This window comes from Diplotaxodon limnothrissa, linkage group LG10, assembly GCF_057381915.1.
Source record: "Diplotaxodon limnothrissa isolate DT_005_m linkage group LG10, D_limnothrissa_male_GT1.1, whole genome shotgun sequence".
NCBI lineage: Eukaryota > Metazoa > Chordata > Actinopteri > Cichliformes > Cichlidae > Diplotaxodon > Diplotaxodon limnothrissa.
The window spans coordinates 33,788,432-33,811,444 of record NC_140605.1 but is presented as its reverse complement, the minus strand read 5'-3'; the positions used below and the strand labels follow the sequence as shown (position 1 = coordinate 33,811,444).

General features: G+C 42.1%; 1 protein-coding gene across 1 annotated transcript; it reads left to right on the top strand.

Annotated features, from left to right (window-relative positions):
* Positions 1–3,839: 3,839 nt before the first annotated feature.
* nop16 (NOP16 nucleolar protein homolog (yeast)) lies at positions 3,840–12,256 on the top strand. The gene is made up of 5 exons (XM_085364123.1): positions 3,840–4,046; positions 5,188–5,296; positions 6,348–6,402; positions 7,891–7,997; positions 11,153–12,256. Exons 1-5 carry the CDS (start codon positions 3,940–3,942, stop codon positions 11,294–11,296), a joined length of 522 nt encoding a protein of 173 aa, XP_085220249.1. The 5' UTR covers positions 3,840–3,939; the 3' UTR covers positions 11,297–12,256.
* The last annotated feature ends 10,757 nt before the right edge of the window (positions 12,257–23,013 follow it).

The following is a 23,013-nucleotide window of genomic DNA, read 5'->3' as shown; positions in this document are numbered from 1 at the left end:
GCACCGTCCACCGCCACCACCTCCTCCCACCGCCCAGCCAAGGAGGAAAAACTCCGTTCTGCTTTCGCGCAGACCCGTCCGGTGACAGTCCGCGCCCCTCCTCTCCTCTTTCTCCTCCTGTTACTCCTCCTCCTCGCTCCATCACTCCGCCCTGAAGCTGCTGTCAGAGAGGAGGAAATAAAGCAGACTTCTCACTCTGTTACAAAGGCGCGTTTAAGGAAATAAGCATCATAATATCAAAGGCAGATAGCTCACTCTGCTCATATCTAATGCTTCGGTTTTGAGCCCCGAAGTGTGTGTTAGTTAAAGAAGCAATTTAAAGGTATTAGAACATGCTAGCAACCATACCATTCGAGTTTGAGTTATATTACAACAAACTTTACTTAAACATCAATTTAAAAAAGACCGAGTGGCATAATTTATAATGGACGCTTTACCAGAGACGGAACTGGTCTCTGATAGCGCTTTGTGACTTTAAGCTAACCGTTTAACCATTTAATCATTTAGTACTGTTAGCTAAGCATTTAATTACCTTTGGTTCACCGTTCAGTACTTTTAGCCATTTATAACAGGTTATTACTTTTAATTCATTTGGTTAACTGTCTTTTATTTTTAGTTAACAGTGTATTACCTTTAGCTGACCGTGTAATCTGTTATTTTTAGCTGTTTCGTTCCTTTCTTTACATTAGCATTTTATTAATTTTTTGCTACCTGTGTTATTTATTATTTTTAGTTAGCTGTTTATTACATTTAGCTAACTGTTTCATTTGTTACTTTACATTAATAGTTTATTACTTTTTTACTACCTGTTGTATTTATTATATTTAGCTAAGTCTTTATTACATTTATCTAAATAATAACTGCAGCTCCATGAACACGCACAGCTGTGGCTCCAGCTGCCTCTGTAGTTCTGCAAACTTTGACCCCCACAGAGTTGAGCCTTTCAGTTCAATCAGCTTACCTAAATCAATTTAAGATTTAGGTAAGTTTAACACAATTTAACTGCAAACATTTGTGCAAATCCTATTGAAAATAACTAAAATTACTTTTTTCTTTTTTCTACTTTTACTTATTAAACCCATTCAGTTCAGTTTGGACTCGTTTCTTAGAATCAGAAGAGCCTCCAGGAGCTCCAGCTTACAATGTATGAATTGAAATTCCACCGCTGTGGGAAATTTAAACTTTCATAAGTCATCTGAACTTTTATTGTTTCCTGTAATATTGAAGACAGTGTGTGTTTGTGTGAACTGTACAGGAAATATGTGTCTACTACTGTAACTGCTAGTAGATCTACTGCTTGTGGTACTATTTGCATATATTTATTGATGTTTCTTTGTTATCATATGTCATTTAGCTATTTGTGAATTTAAGTGGTAATATTGTGCAGGTAAACTTGCTTTATTAATATGTAAAGTTTATTGATATAGTGCTTTTTAAGATGAGGACATGTCAAAAAGTGCTTTAGAAACGTATTAAAAAATGGTGAGATAATCACCTGAATCCAGTAGAACAATACAAAACACCCAAGCGACTGGTATTTAAAGAGACTGTAGGCTGCTCCTCAGGTTTGGCACTAAAGTCTGATATATATTAGATTTCAGGAGGATTGTGTCAGTATTTCTACTTTGGTGTTTCTCACAAAGAAAACTATGAGAAGAAACTCAGATCATCAGCAGGGTTTTAACCTTTAAGCAAACAGGCAGGAGGGTTTAAGTGCAGATTTTATTTATATCTGATCAATAATGAATAATGACGACTCTGAGGATGTCTGGATTTCAGCGCTGTGAGTCTCTGAGCAGGTGTGGAGTAGGTTAGATCACACTGACCTCTGGATGTTTCAGTCATCAGCTGCAGGTTCTCAGCTCTGACTCAGCAGCTCAGAAAAACATGATGTCAAGCATCTCATTTAAAAATAAAGATCCCCTCAAATCACCACAGAAAAATGACGTAGAAAACACCGGGCTTGTTTTTAGATGCTATTACAGGTTTGTTACATGGTGGTGTAATGAACGATACTGCTCGTGTTTAAAGATCAGTTTGTGTTGGATAATTGTTTTGTCAAGTGAAAAACAGGATTTTGACTTTTAGCAGTGGATAAAAAAGCTGGAAGTTGTAATTCTGATTTATAATCAAAGTATTCATGAATGAATTATTCATGGCATGTTCACAGTCACATACATGACATGGATGAAAATTATAGATTGATCGACGTGTAAACCAATTTAATGCTGAAGCCTTTGATATATTAATGACGTATATTGTTGTTGGGTAGCTTGCTAATGCAATTTATCTGCAAGATAAGATAAAGGTTTCAAATAAATGATTCATTATTTGCATCCAACATACAGGAGAGTAGAAGAAAACAGCATAACATGGGAATATGTTACAATGTTACAGTGAGTGAATGGTTGTACCTTCTTTCTGCTCTCATCCACTGTAAGATTTTTATTTTATTTTATTTTATTTTTTCTTTTGGCCTGTCCCGTTTGGCTCTTTTGCATCAGAATTGTTGTCTAAAGGCAAAGAAAGATGCCCAACGGATTTACTTTACCAAACTGACCATCCCAGCCTTGCCGTAATGGTCCATTTGATTCACCTTTTATTGTTTCTTTTATTTTCACTTACTGAATACAGGACAGACTTGACTGGGGGAAAGAAGGGGAGAAAGAAAGAGGGAAAGAGAAACAGCTGAGAAGAGGGACGGGGGAGAAGGACAAAAACCAACAGAACGGGCAGAGAAGAAAAAATGCATATATCAATCACCTGGATCACCTGCTGAGAAAGAAAAAAGAAAACAAGCAGAAGAGAACAAGAGTAATAGAATAAACAACATCACAATGATATATGGGAATATGACAGTAAATACTAAATGTTAAACATTATTGTGCAGCACATAAGATCAACAGAACACAGTGTGCTTTGAGGTAGGAGCCAAAAAGGGTGTAGTTTGTGGGTGTGATCACCCGTGTGTACACCTGTGAGCATGGACGCGTTTGTTTTTTGTTTTTTTAAAAGGTTCCTTCATGTAATAATCTGCTAGAGGGTGTGGGGGGGCCACAGCCCCGTCCTCCAGGGCATGAAGCAGGTATGGAGGAGATCAAAACTCCAGACATCCAGAGGCCCCCAGAACACAAGAGACCAAGGAAGACCAACAGAGGGGCAGCCGCGCCACTGTCCCAGAAAGAGCTGAGGAGAGTCCCAGATGAGGGCTCGCCCAGCAGCCGCGGAGCAGAAGCCAGGGGGAGTTGCAGTGACGCGCCCGTGAGCTCCGCCGGCAGCCAGCCGTGCCTGAGTGACCGAGCCCCAGGCCGAGAGGTCGGGGGCACCCCACCTCCGAAGTGGCCCGAGCAAGCCCCAGGCTCCAGGCCCCGATAAGCGGCCGCCAAGGAGTGAGCCGGTGTGTACCTGTACCACTGTACCACTGTAAGATTAACAATACTCTGATCCAGCGGCTTGTTGGGATGGGAGACCCACATGTCCCCTTCTGGACTCACCTCTGTTAATATCTTAGCAATTTGGCATAACATACAGTAAACTTAAAACTTTCTATTTTTTAAGTTTTTCCCGCAAAATTATTTGAATTATTTGATTTATAAAATAATTGCTTTAAGCAGAGAAAATAATTTCTTCGTTTATATTTTTATTTTTTATGTCACATTATTTTGTAAATATTAAAATGTGTTTATTTTCTCCTGTACTATATTCTTTTTTATTTTATTTTATTTTGTTTTTGCAGATGGACTCTGTACATTCTGAAAAAAATGAGAAAAGAAAAGCGGTTGGGTTGGAGGGGTGTGGCCTAGTCGTCACATGACCTGCACAAACCAAACACGTGCTTCCTGTTGCTGCCCGCACGTTGGCTGTTCCTTTCTGATTTTTTGAGCCACAGTAAGAGCAATACAAAGTTTGCGGCTCTGAAAACGGAGGAAAATCTCTAAAATGCCGCGAGCCAAGCAGTCAGCCCGGAGGAAGAAGTTTGACTACAACCGGAACCGGAAGAACGTGAAGACGAAGAACAAGAAGAAGTCGAACCCGAGGATCGAGCAGTGAGTGTTAGCATGTGTGCTAATATTAGTAGGAATGATGCAAAAACACGTTGTTAAAGCTGCAGCCAAAACATATCAGTGCCCCGAGAAAGTTGATTGTTGGTCCCATTTGTTCCATTTGGATAAAGTCTTCATAAAAGAGAGTATTTTATACTTTTAACACAAGTATCTGAGTGTGAACTGAATATTTGTCATGAAATCAGCTGTTTGATGTTAGAGGATGAATGTACAGAGGCCCACTAAAACCTCACCTGCTGTTTTTAATGCAGTTGTTTGAGTGATACACAGACGGAGGATGGAAATGATCATTAGTGACGGTGACAGGCACTAAAATGTCCTCTTTTATGTGAACCAACAACTGAAATGTTGCAGCAGATGTGCAGGGTGTCTTTAAAAATGCTGAGAAAACTGGACAAGTCATGTCCTTAAGAAATGGAAGGAAAATAAATCCCGCAAAGACCTGACACAGGGCCTGAGAGATGGATCTGCGGTTTACTGGCTGTCAGGAAGTCATTGTTAACGGAGGGAAACAGGAAGATTGGGCTGAGGTTTGCCAGTTATCCAAACACTGGACTGAAAATCAGTGGCAGCAGATCTGATGGAGGGATTATTCCCCATCATCACTCCATCAGAGGAGCCTCTGTGATGGTTTGGAGCTGCATTTCAGCCAGTGGAGCTGGGTATCTTGGCAACACCGTTAAAAAGTACCATTAGATTTTGATCCACCACACAAATCATCTGGAAAGCATCTGATTGGCAACGGTTGCATTTGTCAGCATGACAGTGATCTCAGTGTCAGTGCAGTAAAAGCATATCTGGATAGAACAGCATCAGTCATGGATCGGCCTCCCCGAGCCAAGACCTCGACGTTATTGAAGCACTGTGGGGTCATGAAAGTGAAAGGAACAAAAGAAGAGCTTTGAATGTCCTCAGAAAGCTTGGCGAAGTATTCCTGAAGACCTCTTAAAGAAAATACAGGCTGTGTTGGAGGACTAAGGGTTTCATTTATTAGTAATAAATCTGGTGAATAACTGTTCCTGTGCATTAAAGACTCGATTCTACAGACAAAGTTGTGCTCTTGGTCACGTGCTAGGCTGCAGTAGATGAGCTGTTCTCATGTCTAACATGTTGTCGTTGTCAGATCTCAGATTCGAAATGCGTGGGACGACAACAAGTCCGTCGCCAGGAACCTGCAGGAGATGGGTCTGGCTTTTGATCCTAACCGCTCTCTGCCCATAAAACAGCAGAAGGTAAGAGACTGCGCACAGTTTAGGTCTCGGATCTCTTTAGCTGCGCTTAATTTGCTCTAAAAACATGTTTTAGATGCAGTAAGGGTCCAGAGTCAGTTTCGAAACATAAATATGAATTTATTCATAAATTCTGGTTGTGAATGTTTATATTTTATTCAGGTCTTCTATCCAATCTTTCTAATCATCTGTCATTCAGTTTTGGTGAGCCTGTGTGAATTAGCCTCAGGTCTTAGCTGACAGGACTGGCGTGGTCTTCTGCCGCTGTAGCACATCTGCTTCAAGCAGTATGCACCCAGAGATGTTCCTCCGCCTACCTTGGCTGTAATGAGTGGTTTTTGGCTCATTAGATATTTGTGTTAACGAGCAGCTGAGGTGGTGTACCTAATGAAGTGGTCTGTGAGTGTAGAGCTAAAGATGAAAGTGATTAAATCAGTCATATTTATAGCAACTGCAAACACCTGAAATGAAGGAATGACCTCAAGTTTTTGCTATAAATTCTGTTAATGTTAAAAACAACCAGCACATTAAACTTGCAGCATGTTTGTGTTGACCTCCTGCAAATGTTAGTTTGAGCCTGAAGGGGGCGACAGAGTGTTAATTATGAAGTCTGCACTCAGCCTGAGATGTTTGATTGCTCCAGGTTTCAGACAGAAACAGAGATGCTACCTCCTGAATTTATCCCGGCTGATGTTTTACAGCTGCTCGTGTTTTTAATTAATCACCGCTGCCGTTTCAACCCGGGGCTAAACCGAGTGAATGCCGGCCTGCGGGCTGCACTTTGTTTTCCAGCAGCCTTCAGACATTCAGACGTTTTCATTTTGTTCTCCTGTGACGGCGACTAAATGATGAATTCGTGTCTTCCCCCCGGGCTCGGCGGCGAGGACACTTAAACGGTTTTGTCTCCCGAAATGTCGTCGCAGATGAGATAAAGCACATTTCACAGCTGTCATCGCGTCGCATTACGGTGGAAGACGGATGATTATGTTTATTAACCCAGAGTCCAAACAGGCTGCCTGATGACCTTCATTGTGTTTTTCTTCCACGCGTGCAGCTCCCCCGGGAAGACAAGAAGCCTGCTGTCGTCACCAAACCCTTCATCGTACAGCGTGAGTGTCTCCTCCTCATGTACATGAATGTCTGCTTCACTTCATCCTGCAGGTGACAGGAAACGCTAAACTAAACCCCACCTGCTCATTTATTCATTTATTCTTCTTTTATCTGGAGCCAGGAGCTGTGTGTCCATGATGTCAGCATGTTTTTCTGTCACACTTCTATGATTTAGGGATGATTTCTAGTTCATTGGCTCCGATCAACGTGAGAATAAGATGTGATCTTATAAAGACAATAAGTCGATGGAGAAGCAGTAAGTTTACAGGGCGATGCCAAGGTTGATAAATGACAATAAGAGAACAACAGAAAGGTCGGTGACCTCAGCAGAGGCATCCCGGCCTGCTCACTCAGATGTGGAGGGTTATTGTCCCGACTCTGGACTCCGTCTGAGGGTCTGATGTCTCCACCCTGAGTCTGAGTCTATTCACCTTTCTGAGGTGCAGGTGAGGGCAGGAACGTAGATCGGCGCTCGTCTCCGTCACTAACGTAGCCCAACAGAGGCCACTGAGCCGGCCGCTGCACAGAGCCCGAGGAGGGTTTGTTGTGGTCAGAGTTGGCTGGATGCTGGTCACCACGGCTCGTTTAAAGCCTGCTCGTGGATGCCAACCAGGCTGTGCTTCTAGGATTTAGCAAATATTCCCAAACACTTCATCCGTACACCGGTCTGTCCGGTTCAGCTCGTGAGCTCGACCACGAGGCAGCCAGAGTGGGTAGCAAATCTGTAAAATTACAGAAAAAGTTCTGTTAGCTCGTCGTCCAGATTGGGGGATTTTTCCATAATAGTGAAAAAAAAAACTTTACTGCCATTTAATCGTTTATCTAGTTTTTATTCCTTCAGTATGAGCGGCTGTGGAGAGGTCTTTATCAACGGGACAACTGTACAGTTCAAGAAAAACAGTTAAACGTCGAGAGTTTGTCCAGTGGGCCGGATCCTGGCCCACGGGCCTTATGTTGGACCCCTCTGATATAGGGGGTCTTCTGATTGTTGGCATTTCTCAGTATCGTTGTGGTCGTCACCCTACAATATAAAGCACATGGTTAACAATGTGACTTGTAGTGTGAAGCACTTTGAGTGGACAGACACTTTGGAAATACACGAGCATGGTGAGTTGACCGTTACCGTGGCGCTGGGGTGGGGGCGGAGTCAGGATAAATCGTCCTCGGCTGCTGCTGCTTAATGACATGTCAGTGTTTTTAATGACGGCTTCTTCACTTCACTTCCAAAAGTCTTTTCACGTTGCGCGCTCTGTGAATGCAGCCTAACTAAACCAATTAAAATGAAGCCGTGTTTCACTTCTGTGTGTTTGTTGTGATGTTATAGAAGCAGCAGCTGCAGATTCACCGTTTTTATTTCCAACCTGTGGCAAGGTCGCAGCTCAGAAACGCTCGTCTGCGTCGGCAACCTTATTTCAGTTTGCATATTTACCTTCTTCCTGTTAAACCTGAGAAGAGTGTTTTTGTTCTTCTTTGGTTTGTGTGAGCAGAGCTGGAGGCAGAGGCCAGCCTCCCCGGCAAAGACACCAAGACGTTATCGACCGACCTGATCGAATACGTTCAGTACATGATCCGAGAGCACAACCAGGACTACAAGGTAAGAACGACCAAGCTTGGACCACAGTGACTTTCATCTGGATTTAACAGTAAATTACAGCTCCTTCATTTTACGGCCAATTTCCTGAGTTATTCATGAAAGTTTCACAAAAATAAGCAGGTACTGACAGTAAAAGGTCAGAAACCCCCAAGTGACCGTTACTCATGTGCGTCACCCATGGTCTCTGCAAGAGGCATCCCATATCTGCACCTGTAACAGCCTCGAAGCACGTCAGGGCCTGCTTTATCTTATTTAAGGGGGAGATAGGCCGGAGCATGTGTCATCTTTGTGTTTCATGAGCCTGTAACTCAGAAAATAATCACGTTGTGAGGATAAATATTAAATATACTGCAGTTATTGCACAGAAAAATCACCTGATTCTGAGGGGGTCGGATCAGAGGCATTGATTGTTGTAGTTTTTTATACTTGGAATAACCCTGAAGTGACTTGGATAAACAGAGCAGTGTGTGGCAGAGGTTTAAACCGAGCTTTTATTAGAAAAATGACTCATTAAAATGACTTTTCAACAGTTGCTTTAGATGAGACTGAGTCACCGCCGGGAGCACTGCCAAGCCAGAGTCAGTCAATAAGAGGGGATATTGTGAGAGTGTGGATTTTTCTCTGTACAATGAAACGTCCTTCACAGAGAAATTTTCCACCCTCGACTTTTTGAGCCGAATGTGTCAGCTGGAGCTTCGCACTGAGAACGTGTCGGCAGATTCAAGGGTTTTATTGCAGTTCAGACCCGGGTGTATACTTCTGCTCCCATCAAAGTGATGCTTTTTTTATTTTACAAATCAAAACACAGAAGAACATTCAGACCGAGGTCAACCATCGAATTACCAGCAGATGGAATAACTGCTTGAACTGTAGCAGTACTTCATCAGTCAGAGCGATGTGATCAGCTGGCTCTCCGGCGACTCACTCGTCCCACTGATCCCATCAGACTCCGCCATCTTGGATTGTAGCTGTAGGTGCTGACAGCCGTCACTAGCTGTGTTCCAGCTGTGAGTCGGCTGAATGACATCGAGGATCATCTCAACAGCAGGTTGAAGGGAAGGCTGAGGCCTCTCTGGCTAGGAACGACTGAACTTTCAAAATAAAATGTAATGGAAACTTTTTTTAATAAACTTTAAAATCAGGTGCTGAATATACTTGGTGGTTATTATACCTGATCACCGCCCAGGTATAATTAATATGTAGGAAACACTCATTGCCCCTAACACCGCTCATGCTGGAGGTTTCTTCCCGGTGTCATCAAGCGCTACATCATTAGGTGGTTGTTGGATTGTTGGGGTTTTCTCTGTATTACTGTAGGTCAGGGGTCAGCAAGCTTTAACACCCAAAGAGCCATTTGGACCCGGGTTCAACGTCAAAGAAAACGCTGGGAGCCGCAAATACTTTTTGACATCTAAAATGAAGATAACACTGTATATTGTTTTTTACCTTTATGCTTTGTGTGAACAACTAAGGTGTGCTGCTTATGAAATCCATGAAGTGCTACAGAGAAAATTACATTTTATTTATGTAATGAACACATTTGAACTCTTAAAGAAATATAACAAAAGGAAAGCTGAACGAAAATGATCCAGCAAACAAAAACTGTTGTGCTGCCACCCTCATATCGCCTTTTGGAGCCTTCACCTGACTTTTAAAAAATAATTGGAAAAAAAGCACTATGCTGCTAAAAAAGAAAAATAGATCTTTGCAGAATTCTGCATAAATATGTATTTTACCTGGTTAATGTGTGTGGCGGGGCGTGGTCTGCAGCGCCGCTACAGGGGAGGCGGACGCACCTGAGCGGCACCCGCAATCACGCCTCGCCGCCTTAACGTCTGTGCTGTTGTGTTGGTGTGTGTCGGGCTGTGAGCTGCAAAGCTACAGCCGGCTGTGTGCGTACAGCAACCGTGTGTGAAAAGTGGTCAATAAAGAGATGTTGAAAAGCGTGTTCATGCAAACATCGTCGGGTCTGCCGTGATATGTTTACAACGGGACTTCTGCTCCTGAACCTCTGCGCACAGCGTCTGCAGGTCGGGGCTGTAAGAAGTCACTTTCATCTTTACAGGACTGTAAGCTGTCGTCTGTGAGGCGTGAGCGGTGTTTGTCTTTAACGTAGTTCACGGTGGAGAACAGCTGCCGACATAATGTGGATCCGAAGATCCATAACTGGCCTACCTGGAGTTGAAAGTCTCGATAAATGCACGGCGTTTCGGCGGGTACACCGGCTTCTGCGAGTGTGACGCTTATTTTGAGTGATGAAAAAATAATAGAATATAATTTTATTTTTATATTTCAATATCACAATAATCTTCCAATTTAGAACTACAAGTTAAAAAAGAACTGACATAAATAAAATGCACTTCAGTTAAATACTTAAAAAAACTAATTTATTTTCCCAAACCACGCGGAGCCGCACTATAAGGACTGAGGAGCCGCAGGTTGCCGACCCTGCTGTAGGGTCTTTGGCTTACAGTATGAACCACGTTGAGAGGAATTTTGTTGGGATTATGTGTAAACAAAATTGAAAAAGAAAAGTCCTGGTGCAGAACAGCAGTCATCTCCCGGCTCTTTGTATAATAATATTTCATACAAGGCGTTCATCACAGATTCTCATTAGGAGGGACTTTTGGCTGCCTCTCCAGTGAGTCATTCATCCAAAGACTGACTCCAGCTCCACCTTCCTGGGCGCAGTCGGGCTGCACATGAACCAGTCCTCCACTGGTTGCAGATCTTTTTAGGGAGATCCTTTAATTTTCCGCAGAAGAAAGACTTCAGTTGACAGCTGTAGTCGAGTGGATGGGGGAGCTGGAGTCGGTCCAAAGGATGAGAGACTCACTGGAAAGGAAGCTGAAAAATGTTGAAAACAACTTGGACAGCAAGTTAGCTGGTGTCTGAAAGCACAAGCTGGTTAGCTGAACAAGAAGGTTATCTTACAGGCGATCATGGAGGAATAAAAATTAAAGATCAGCACGTAGCAGGTGGGAAATGCTGAGAGTTAAACTGACCACTTGTTTTCTAATACAGCATGGATCCATTATTTAAACTAAGACCCATCAGTCAGTGGAAAACAAGAGCAAGATGCTGACAGTAAAAATGTTAATGTTCACAGAGGAAGGCTCTCTCACGCTGCTGTCCCTTCCTTCCCCGCTCTGCAGGCGATGGCCAGAGACGAGAAGAACTACTACCAGGACACGCCCAAACAGATCAAGAGGAAAATCAGCGAGTATAAACGCTGCCACCCGCAGCACTACGAGGCCTTCGTCAGCTCGCTCGCAGCTCCAGAGCCGATGGTCCAGTAGAAGATCTGCTGTGGGTCTGAGGAAGTGGACTGTGGACATTCAGACTGAGGTCAAGTGTTTGGACGGAGAGTAAAATACCGGAGCTGTCGGCGAGTGCCGAGGAAACACGTCCATGTTCTGGGACGTTTCTCTCTCCTGTTGTATTTTTAATTGAGTCATTTTGTTTCAGGATTTATTCGTTCCTTCTTGTGAAAGTCAAACATGACTGAAATGAGATTTTTAATCATTTAAACCCCTTGAAACTCGTCCAGCAGGTGTGGGTTTTTTCCCTCTCTGGGATAAAAGTATTTCAGTTTCCTCCATAATCCTCATAAACCACAGGAGGACCCGAACATCCAAGTAAAATCATGAAAAATGGATCTATTTTTATTGGTGTGTTAATTGATTTCTGTTTTTATTCCCAAGCAAACCAAAGTCCGAAACCACGAGACAAGAATGATCTGTGCAGAGATCGAATATCAAGTGAGGTGCTAAAATAAAGAAGTTGGTGAATGTTTTTACTGATAAATAGCAAATATGTGAGCGTTTTGAGCCAGAAATAAAAGTCGGGATGATTGTTGGGACGCTCAAAGAGTTTCTGGATGTGACCAGAAGCGACAGATCAAAATATTTTTGCTGATTTGGAGGAGAGCTCTACAAAAATGTTAACGCCGTGTGAAAGCGTGACCCAGATCTTGCTTTTGGCGTGGCTCTAAAGACCTAAAATTACATTGCACAGCTCTGTTTTAAGCAATTCTTCTTTAAGTGATGGGAACTACGTAAGGATTATTTCAAACTGTCAATCATGCAAAGCTCCTTAAGCAGAGTCCAATAGTAGAAACATGGAGATTTGAAACAAGTCTTTAAACAGCTCTCGAGCTGATTCAAACAACTTGTTGAAAGGCTTTAAAAATTCCACCAATAAGGGAGCGCACCGGAAAAATATTTTGTGATTTATTTATTTTTTGTGCACAATGTGTATTGTAAACTAAATTCTCGTTGCAGTGGAGTTCAGCTTCAGTCTTTGCTTTAATTGTGTTCAAATGCAGAGGAAGTTTGTTCACTGTGTTTAGGTAGAAACCTCATTAGAGTCTGGTTTTACTCTTTTACTGAACACGCAAGTGTTTAATATAAACGTACACGTTAATTTGAGTGTTTGATACGAGATTAATTCTGCAGGAGAAGCCGAATCAGGATGTCTTAAATTTAAAAACATGTTTTAATCGGACGCTCGAAGTGCTTCACCGTCTTTGAAAAACCTGGAGGAGACGACAGTTTAATCAGTGGAGATGGAAGTGAGGACAGACACGATGACCCTGAGGCGAACGGGAGATGCGTGATAACAGACAGGTCGTGATGTCCTTTTGAAGAAAGGGAAACACCCGTCCGTGAGCTCCTCTGAAGACAGGCTAGGTCTAATGAATCAGCCTGTATTCAGTGAATCCCATTAACAGACCTCCACGTCGTCCTAATGATTTATTTTTAAAAGGTGCTCTCATGAAGAGTTTTATTTTACAGGGCTGGGGGGTTTGAACAAAGGAGACAAAACGCAGTTATTTTAATGACCACAAGGGGGCGGCGACTGTGAGACGATGGCCCCCGCTGAGCCATGATGAGTTCAAGGGCTCAGCTTCTAGTTTCTTGTCTTCATGACTACGTTGTGATACTGATGATGTAGATTATGGTCTCCATTAGTCAGAAAGGCAGATAAACCAAGGTAAAATAATTTACTCACTGGCTAACCAATGAACGTTCAGCGTCCCTCAGTTTCACAGCCCGCCTCTCGCTCTTCACGACAATCAACCCAAGAGTTGCAAAAATGGTGGTTAAGGGTGGCTGGGTGGTCTTTGTCAATAAGAAAAGCTGTAAAAGTCATGAAAATACAGTTAAAATTAAGGATCTATGCACTCCTTCTTATTCTAAAGCTGTGAGTCTTTGCCGGGTCGAGTTCTGCTCCTGGGGCTTATGTTTGACACCCCTCGCTTAAAATCTTAAATTCATGCTGTGGGAACACTGAACATCTGTCCCAGAGTTCATGGTAAAATGTCAAATTATCATGATAAGAAACAAAACCAAATAAATCCAAGATTAAATAAAATGATTGGGACACATCCTGGTTGGACCATGAAGGTGATGTTAACCAATCAGTCCTGTTCAATCCACACGTGCCTATGAATCCAAGTCATTTCCCTCCCTGTGTGAAACACTGATGGCAGATCTGCTGTAACATCTAATAATTCAGATATAACAAGGAAAAGTGTTTCTATTGTGATCATTTCTGAACTAATCGATCAAACGCTTACGTTTTGTGTTCATGTATTTAAATATCACGCCAGTTTTATGCACATATATATATATATATATATGTGCATAAAACTGGCATGATTCCTTTTATTCAGCAAAAAATAACTGATTATGAAATCATGGCAAGTTTTTATGACCCCGTCTGTTAAACTGATAGACTAGGTAACATCTGGTTTGTACCTTTATCGTCTTTGGTTGTTGTTAGATTATCTCCTGCACGACAGCTAAACAACATCTTGACAAACTCTTCATCAGCTGTTTCACCTTCTGAGCTCTCATCAATCATTTACAGCCAAGAAAAAGATCTTTGGCGTGAGAGCAGGAAGTTCTTATCTGAGGTCGTACCGAAGGAATGTCGGGCGTGATTGCTCAGTTTATAAATAAACACCGCTGCTTGTGAATTATTAACAGAGTCGTTCAGCGTGAAAATTCAGGACCTTTGTGGGGGTTTTTTTTTACCAAGTTTGGTTTAAGACATTACTTCATATTTGTGTACAGTGTGTGCTGAGGAAATATTTGTATTTCCCCGGTTTGCAACCACCAGCATCCGCTGGTTGGCGAGTGGTTGCTGGAAATCACCAGGTGAGAAAGACCCCAAAGCTCGCAGATTACCTGTAAACACTCTGCAACTAAACTGAGGTCGTTTGGCTTCTAAGTAAAAACTGTCTTTTGAAATTCACAGTTTCAGCACAGCTCAGAGTAAATGGCGAATGTTGGGCTACCACAGCAATCTGTGGGCGACTAACATCATTTCAAGGAAGTTTTTGACTGGAGCACACTCTTTGCAACCAGCCCACCACCAGTGACAGCAACTTCCAGCAACCACTTGCTAACTGGTTAGGGAATGGTGGCTGCTGGGCCTGTGCAATCAATCAATGCAATCAATAATCAGAATCAGAATCAGAATACTTTATTGATCCCTGGGGGAAATTATTTTTTGTTACAGTGCTCCATTTTAAACCAACATTAAGACAAGACAGACAATACGCTAACTAAGAATAGTACAATATATACATACATACATATATACATAAGTCACTTATAAATAAATATTTGGAAAAGAAACATGTGTAGCTGTAGCAGCAAACAGTGTGTTAAGTGGATGCGTTGTACAGGGAGATGGCCACAGGCAGGAATGATTTCCTGTGTCGTTCAGTGGTGCTTTTCGGTAATCTCAGTCTCTCACTGAACGAGCTCCTGTGACTGACCAACATGTCATGGAGTGGGTGGGAGGTGTTATCCAACATTGTCTTTATCTTGGACAGCATCCGCCTCTCCGACACCACCTTGAGGGAGTCCAGCTCCATCCCCACAACATTGCTGGCCTTACGGATTAGTTTATCGAGTCTGTTGGCATCTGCGACCCTCAGCCTGCTCCCCCAGCATGCAACAGCATAGAGGATCGCACTGGCCACCACAGACTCATAGAAAATCCTCAGCATTTTCTGGCAGATGTTGAAGGACCTCAGTCGCCTCAAAAAATAGAGACGACTCTGGCCCTTCCTGTAAAGTGCTGTGGTGTTTTTAGCCCAGTCCAGTTTATTGTCAATGTGTACTCCAAGGTATTTATAGTCCTCCACAATGTCAACACTGACCCCCTGGATTGAAACAGGGGTCAAGTGTTTCCTGGTCTTCCTGAAGTCCACGATCAGTTCCTTGGTCTTTGCCACGTTGAGCTGCAGATGATTCTGCTCACACCACGTGACAAAGGAGTCGACCACAGCCCGGTACTCTGTCTCATCATCCCTGCTGATGCATCCAACCACCGCAGAGTCATCAGAAAACTTCTGAAGATGGCATGTCTCTGTGCAGTGGCTGAAGTCTGTGGTGTAGAGGGTGAAGAGGAAGGGGGAGAGGACAGTCCCCTGTGGTGCCCCTGTGTTGCTAATCACCTTGTCAGACACACACTGTGGGAGACGTACATATTGTGGTCTTCCTGTCAGGTAATCAACAATCCAGGACACCAGAGAAGCATCCACCTGCATCGCTGCTAACTTATCACCCAGGAGGGTCGGCCTGATGGTGTTGAAAGCACTGGAAAAGTCAAAAAACATGACCCTCACAGTGCTCGCCGGCTGGTCCAGATGGGTGTAGACACGATTGAGCAGGTAGATGATGGCGTCCTCTGTTCCGAGACGAGGCTGATAAGCGAACTGAAGGGGATCCAGATGTGGTCTTACTATGGGTCGCAGCTGGTCCAGGATGAGCCTTTCCAGGGTCTTCATGATGTAAGAGCAACTCTGTGACTTGGATTTGATAAGGCTACCTTGATAAGGTTTGGGGGGTTTCTTTTGGCGTTATACTCATTCTTGTGCATTCTGTATATACACTAGCATGCAAGGACAGTCTTGTATCTGTTATATAACTGTTTTGGCAGGTGCAGTTTCCTGGAAGTTACGTCATGTACTAAAATGACATTCATGGAAGTCAGGTTTCACCCATGGTGCATCTCTTTCTAGGGCTGTTCAATATAACGATATATATCAGATGATGATATAAAAACGTCTATCGTTTCATTTTACGCTATCGTTTGTTTCGTGGTGTCGCAAAATAAACTGTTTACGGCAACATTTTTTCATGGTTTTGATGGTCACTGTCGTGGCTTTATTAATGTCTTAAAGTTCTCTCTTTCTCTTATATTTAATATAACCACACTACGGACGGACGAGCGCCTGTGTGTATGCTTTGTCGTTAGCAACAACGACGGTAACAGCATCGCGTGTCCGCTTGTTTATGTTCCACATAAACCTTTCACAATAAAGCTCAAGATCCTGTTGAGACTTTTCAAAATAAACTGAATCATGTGAAAGATGCAGATTATTTACGGATGAGAAGTAAAAAAAAGAGCCGCCAGGTGCTAAAAAATAAACCTTAGACTCAAACGTTAGAACAGGCTTTTCCCCGCAGCACGCCGTGTAATAAATACTCACAAAGGAAACGGCGGCTGTTACAACTTATGTCTAAAAATGTATCGTTTCATGCATCGGTTAAAACACTCGACTCCAGCTACACGACGCCCAGCTGGAAACACTTCACGCAAGTCGAGCTGCCCGAGATTCACAGAGTTTACAGAAAATGTTACATTTGTGTGATTTATATCGTTATCGGACGATAGAATTCTTATATCGGGATATGAGATTTTGGTCATATCGCACAGCCTTCTCTCTTTCCCTCATGAATCACTTCATTCTTTAGATGTTATGTATCGTTACAAGCCAGTGGTCATTTGGGGTGTTTTATGCCTGAGTCGTACCTGCTGTGAGGCTTATGCTGACTGAGTCACACTCGTAGCAGTCTGCCGTGAAAACAGAGTGAAACTGAGCCAGAGTGACGTCTCAGCAAATTCATAAAAGTCCTGCTCTGCCGGCAGGGGAACTTCACCCAAGAAACAAGTCCGGACACTTATAGATTTGGTTCGTATTGTCAGTGTTTGCAGTGAATTGCTCAGACAGCAGACGCAAGGGTGATAAGGCAAGCAAGCAAATAGGATATTTGTTAGGGGATATCTCAGAGCTCCACTCAACGGGTGATATAACAGGATACTTACAAGCTGAGTGCAAGCCTGTGTTTATGGCATGTCTACTCTGCATGTTTCCCCACTTGTACTTTAGCATCTCATTTACATGGGATTCATCTCTGTTTAAGCCGAGCGACAAGGTTTGATGGCTTTGAATGACATGAAATCCTCTCTTGGTAATTCTTTAACCATCGGTTGTTTCTGGGAAATCAAAACAAATGAACTACAGATAAAAAGAATTAACCCTGTGCCCAGTGCCCACACACTTAGGTGTCCACACTGCCAGCCTTTCCACACGGCAGGGCGACGACAAAACCCCATCAGCTTTTTTACAACTGAGGGTACAAATTAAAAAAGATGTTTGCTCCTCAATAACTGCATTTTTGTCAGCGACCTTGGTTTTCTTTCTTTAAAAGTAAGATTACTTAATAAAAAGTAATGCAGGACAAAACTGTCATAAAATGTATTTACAACTTCATAAACAAATAAAAACAAAACAAATATTGAGAGATGAGAACCAATCAGAACTACCCATATGGAAAAGAAATAGAAAAAAAAAAGACTTGCATCAGATGTGGCCTACTTCATATAGTGAATCATAGAAGGCTTATATGATTCACTCATGAAAGTGGCCACTTTCATATATTCTTTTAGTAAGTATCCAAAACATACAAGTTTCATTTATATAATTTTTTGAGGGATCTTATATCTGTTTTCACTCTTGTATGCTTTTCATGCAAGTTTCACACAAGACAGATAAAAACTTTATAAGATTTATATAAATCTTTTCCATATGGGTAAGTAAGCTGTGTAGTAAGGCGGGATGAGTTTGTAAATCATCCAATTAGAAGTAACGTCCTTGTACATTGAGGTTAGATTTGCTAATCTGATCTGTATCATGTCCATGATACTCAAAGGAGAGGAAAACTCCACCATCGATGACACTTTCCAACTCTTGGCTTTAAAACTCTGTTTGAACGAGGTGAGGCCTGCAACGCTAAAACCAAGACGGACAGTAAGGTAGCAACTGTTTGCTCTTCCTGTCATTGGCGAGAGGCGGTGCCTCATGCACGACCTGTGCAAAGCATGAGGCAAACTGTGGTCTATAACTGTGTTGAGCTATAGTTGTTTTGGGTTCCTGTACAAACTGAGAGGCTTGAGAGCTTGGCTCGCTCTCAGTGAGCGCTGGTCTGCCATCTGTCACTGATTCTGTTCATAATATTTATGGACAGAATTTCCAAGCACAGCCATAGTTTGAAAGGTTTGATCGTCTCAGGATCTTGTTCCTGCTTTATGCAGACGATGTGATTCTGTTGACTTCAGCTTGCACCAGGGCTGTTTGCAAGTGTGAAGCACTTGAAATGAGAGTTAGCACCTTGTAGTCTGAAGCCATGGTTCTCAACCAGGAACAGCTGGACTGGGAATGAGGTCCTCTCCCAGGTGGAAGAGTTTTAGTATTTTGGGAAGAGTGGAGCGTGAGATGGACTGACAGATTAGTGTGGTCCTGGCAGTGATGCAGATGCTGTACTGGTCTGTTGTGGTGATGACAGAACTGAGTGTAAAAGGACACGTGTTGATTAACTGGCTGATCTATGTTCCTACCCTCTCCTATGATCGCGACCTATAGATAGAAAGAATAAGATCAGCAGCAGAAATGAAGCATCTGAAGGTTGTCTGTGCTCAGCCGTAGAAATAGGCTCAATTGAGAGGGGCTCAAAGTAGAGCCATTATTCTTCCACATCAAAAGGAGGCAGTTGAAGTGGTTCAGCATCTGACCCCGGTGCCTCATGGGCACCTCCTCCTAAGTGAGGTGCTTCGTACATGTAATGGAGGCCTGGAGCAGATCCAGGACATGCTGAAGAGATTATGTCTCTGGGCTGGTTGTGCAATAATTTCAGGGAGGATCATTTTGACCCCTGAAATACTATCACAGGATGGCAAATCCGGTCGTTAAGTGATGACGCGACGAATCCTACTTCCGGGTCTAAAGTAGTCTGCGTTTAATGTGGCTTTTGTGTTGTTAACATGTTTAATGTTTTGTATTTTCTTCTATTTGATCTCAAAAAGCTCCTAAAACAGTCAGTGATCACTGTTGACCTCCCTCGGCTTTTATTACCGCTAATCATTTATTTAAGCTCAGTTTTTAAAACCTTAGGATGTAACTACAGCCCAGCCCATGCAGCAGTATATGAATGACTAACCTCGTATTGTGGATGGATTATCTCAGTTGTTCTCCTGGATGAAGTTTGGTCCTTTTACAGCATCCTGCCATGCGATTACATTTGTTCCTGACCACCGTGGAAAAAAGGTTAGCTTGTTTATATTATGCTAACATAGCTATGTCGCTAGCGGTCACGTAGCACATCATTAAATACCAGCTAGCCCAACTTCAGTAACCCTACAAACGTCACTGCTGTTTAGTTTCCTGTCTTCATTTATGTTGGAAGTGATAACAGAGCTGTACGTTTGAATTTGTTTCCAAAACCCCGCAGTCAGGACATGCTATATTGTATTTAGATAGAAGCTAGCGAGCTAACTTCCTGCTAACTTCTAACTCCGTTAAATGTCATAAATTCCATTTTCATGGATGCCTGGATGTTAAACTCAATTGTTACACCTGGTAGAGCAGAACGCTGATCATTTTATTAAAGATGAAAGACTTTAGACAGTTTTTCAACTCTCAGTAATGCCATAGTGATCGTTTGATATATGGACCTGCAGCGGAGTTTAGACCCAGACACGGCTAGTGACGTCAGACTTAACGACTGGATAGGTTTTTTAATAACATCGTGGATTGTACTTTGGATAAAAGCTGCAAGTTGTATTACTGAAAAGTTTAGTTTAGTACAAGTTATACCTTTGTAATAGTAAAATAAGCATTTTTTTTTCTTTAGATGGCATTAATGACAAAACTAATAATGCTTTAAGGAAGAAAAACAGTGTTGTCATTTCTTTTCTTTTACAAATCTGCATGTCTTTGTTACAGCAGAGCAGTCAGTAAAGTAAATACTTGACAAACATGAGACTTTGTGTCACTCTTATCACACGGAAAAAAAACCAAGCAAAACAAACTTAAACCAATTTTCCATTTAAGAATGACGTTTGAGATGACTCGATTATGTCTTCTTTATCTTTCTCCACATTTTGTCACAGCATTTACAAAGGTGGATCTGCATATTAAACACGTGAGTCACAAGTTCAGGCTTCAGACTGAGTCAGCATGCTTCAAGCAGCTTTTTGCTACGCACAGAAGCTCCGCCCACCTGGCTCTCCAGGGAACCACATTCTCAGAATAAAGTTGGATTGAAAAGTGATAGGAAAGGAACTAAAACATCTCTCAAGTTGCACTAACAGCCAGTAATTAGATTAATAAGCATTATTTTAAACAGTAAATCATGCAAAGCAACTCTAGTAGAATTCAAGAATAAACCCACTGAGCTGGAAATGAACTGAAAAGGTCCCCTTCAGGTTTGGTGATAAAAATCCATGTAGACATGCATGAATGTATATCTAACAGAAGACATAAAACAGGAAATGCAGTGACTGGTTATAAAACAGTGTTCAAACAGCAAATCCACTCAACTTTAAAGTGAAAACATTTCTGAATTACATCACAAGGAATAAAACTTCACATTCATTAAAAAAGTAAAACTGTGCGTCGGAAGCGAACATTGCTGCACACACACAGCATTTCAAGATCTAGCTAATTCCATTTCATCTTACACAGAGCTTAAAAGTCAAATACTGCATTTACACATTCGGAGACGTGTATTTACGGGATAACCGATTCCTACGCAGCTACTGAAATGGGACTGGAAGTATGAGCTTATAAATGGGATGATGTCCAGACTGCATGGGCAAAATAAAGACGAAGAATTGATTTTAGAGCCACTGCTGACTATTACTGCCCATAACTAGAGAATCTGAGGGTAGACAACTGGGAAATTGTTTGAGGGTTTACAGAAGCACGATGGGTTCAGTTCACAAAATCAATTGCCCTGTTTTCTGAATTAACGGGACATCTAAAATCACAAAGAGCCTCTATTGATCTAAAAGCCCAATTTCTCAGAAGCAGTGATGTCCCATCTGAGACACAAGTTTGTCAGGCAAATGCACGACATAAACAGTATTTCACGACCATGTCGCAGCAGCCCCTTGTGTTGTTTCTTCAGTAAGACTTTTATGACCACAAACACATTTTTTAAAAAAAAAAAAATGCAGTTTCACAGGAGTTTTTAAAATACTCACAGCCATTATATTAAACTGTATTGGGAACACAAATAAGTTGATTTGTTTTTCTTCACCTTCCTGAACACAAAGTTCCAACTGTGTCTTTTTTGTTTTACCCATCCAGTCTCATATCTGTGTACATATAGTTCATATTTTCCACTTTTGCAGAGCAACAAAGTCCGCCATCACTTTGTTCTGAATGTAGAGTTAATTATTTCAGAGGTCACATTTCAAATATGTAAAATTGGTTGAATTTAAAACACTGGGTTAGGTTTAAAACATCACGGCGCCACGTCTTATAAAGCTGATTCATGCTCCAGACACTAAATATACTTACAAAGTCGTGCTGTTTCAAAAACAATTGACAATTCGATCCTATTAACATGAACTCTTTTTTTTGGCGACTTTTTCCACTTTCTTGTACGACCGAGCTGGAAGAACTGCGAGAAACGGATTCGTGACTTTTGAATGTTTCTTCTTCTCCCAAGTTGACAGACATTGAGTTTGTACCGAAAACGTAAACATCTGTAATTCATTATGGTGTTAGCGTGACATTATTTTGGTAGTGCATGGATTTATCACTGATTAATATGCACACAGGTTTTTTATATTGCAGCTGCCAGTAGTAGAACTAGACTAGCTAACGTTGTGCCGACTAATAAATGTACGACTCCTGCTTGTTTTCACTTATTTTAAAGTACAGCAGCCACATTAAGTATCTGTATTAAAGTAATTACAGCACACCTCAAACATGAAGCATTTGAATACGTAGGCTTTCAGCCACAGTTTAGAGAAAGAGAAGAAAAAAAGAGTAGCTGTTCATGTTTGTTAGCCTGTTAAGCTAACAATGAAAAGCAGCTAACGCCCAGTGTCTGTACATCGTTTTGTTAAAAGTGTTTCCTAGGAAACGACAAACTGTTTAATAAGCAAGGAGTTATTCTCACCTTACGACCTTTGGAGTCTCTAATCTTTGTTCCCCTGATAATGACAAAACCTGCAAGAAGTAAAAATGCTGCATTTTTTACTCTTTTTTAAAGTCTCGGACTTCCCTTTGAATTTCCACACGATGTCCCACCAGATCTCAGAGAAGCTGCAGTGCAGAAGTCATCCTCTGAAGCAAACTCAACCAATCCCCAAACACCAACCGTTCTGCTCGGCCAACGCCCTGATCTGACTTTACACAAAAACATTTCATAAAACATGAAAACCTGACAAAAATCTGTTTCTACAAACCTGACACCCAACAGCACACATTTTATATACACGCAAACTACATGCTTAAATAAACCTGTAACAGGCCGACATTAAATAAGAGTCTGAGTCAGCAGCAGAAGGTGATCTCTGTAAGATCTGAGTCACTTCAGGGCCACCTTCTGTCTTCATCCTCCTCAGTCTGCACTTCCTCTTCTCCACTGAGCAAGAACAGATGAGTTAGAGGGAAAGTGTAAGATGCTTGAGAAGTTACTGTTTCTAAAGCCAACTAATAAAAAAAGGACCAGAAGAAAAGAAGAAGAGGTGCTGAAAAAAACAGCACTCTGTTTTGGCATCTTTTCACTCTCCCGCCGTCCTCCTCCTCTGCCTCTGAGCTTAAACAAGAAAACCAGAGAGGAGGAGGAGGAGGAGGGTGTCCTCAAGCCACCCCTTTGCTTCCATGCCTACTCTTCTGCTCTGTGGGAGGGATCCTTGA

What these genes read in the sequence shown, in the direction of transcription:
- nop16 (XM_085364123.1), top strand. Translation starts at nt 3,940, where the DNA reads ATGCCGCGAGCCAAGCAGTCAGCCCGGAGGAAGAAGTTTGACTACAAC. An exon ending in TGCCCATAAAACAGCAGAAG is followed by an intron (nt 5,297 to 6,347) that starts GTAAGAGACTGC and finishes CCACGCGTGCAG; the next exon opens with CTCCCCCGGGAAGACAAGAA. An exon ending in CAAACCCTTCATCGTACAGC is followed by an intron (nt 6,403 to 7,890) that starts GTGAGTGTCTCC and finishes TTGTGTGAGCAG; the next exon opens with AGCTGGAGGCAGAGGCCAGC.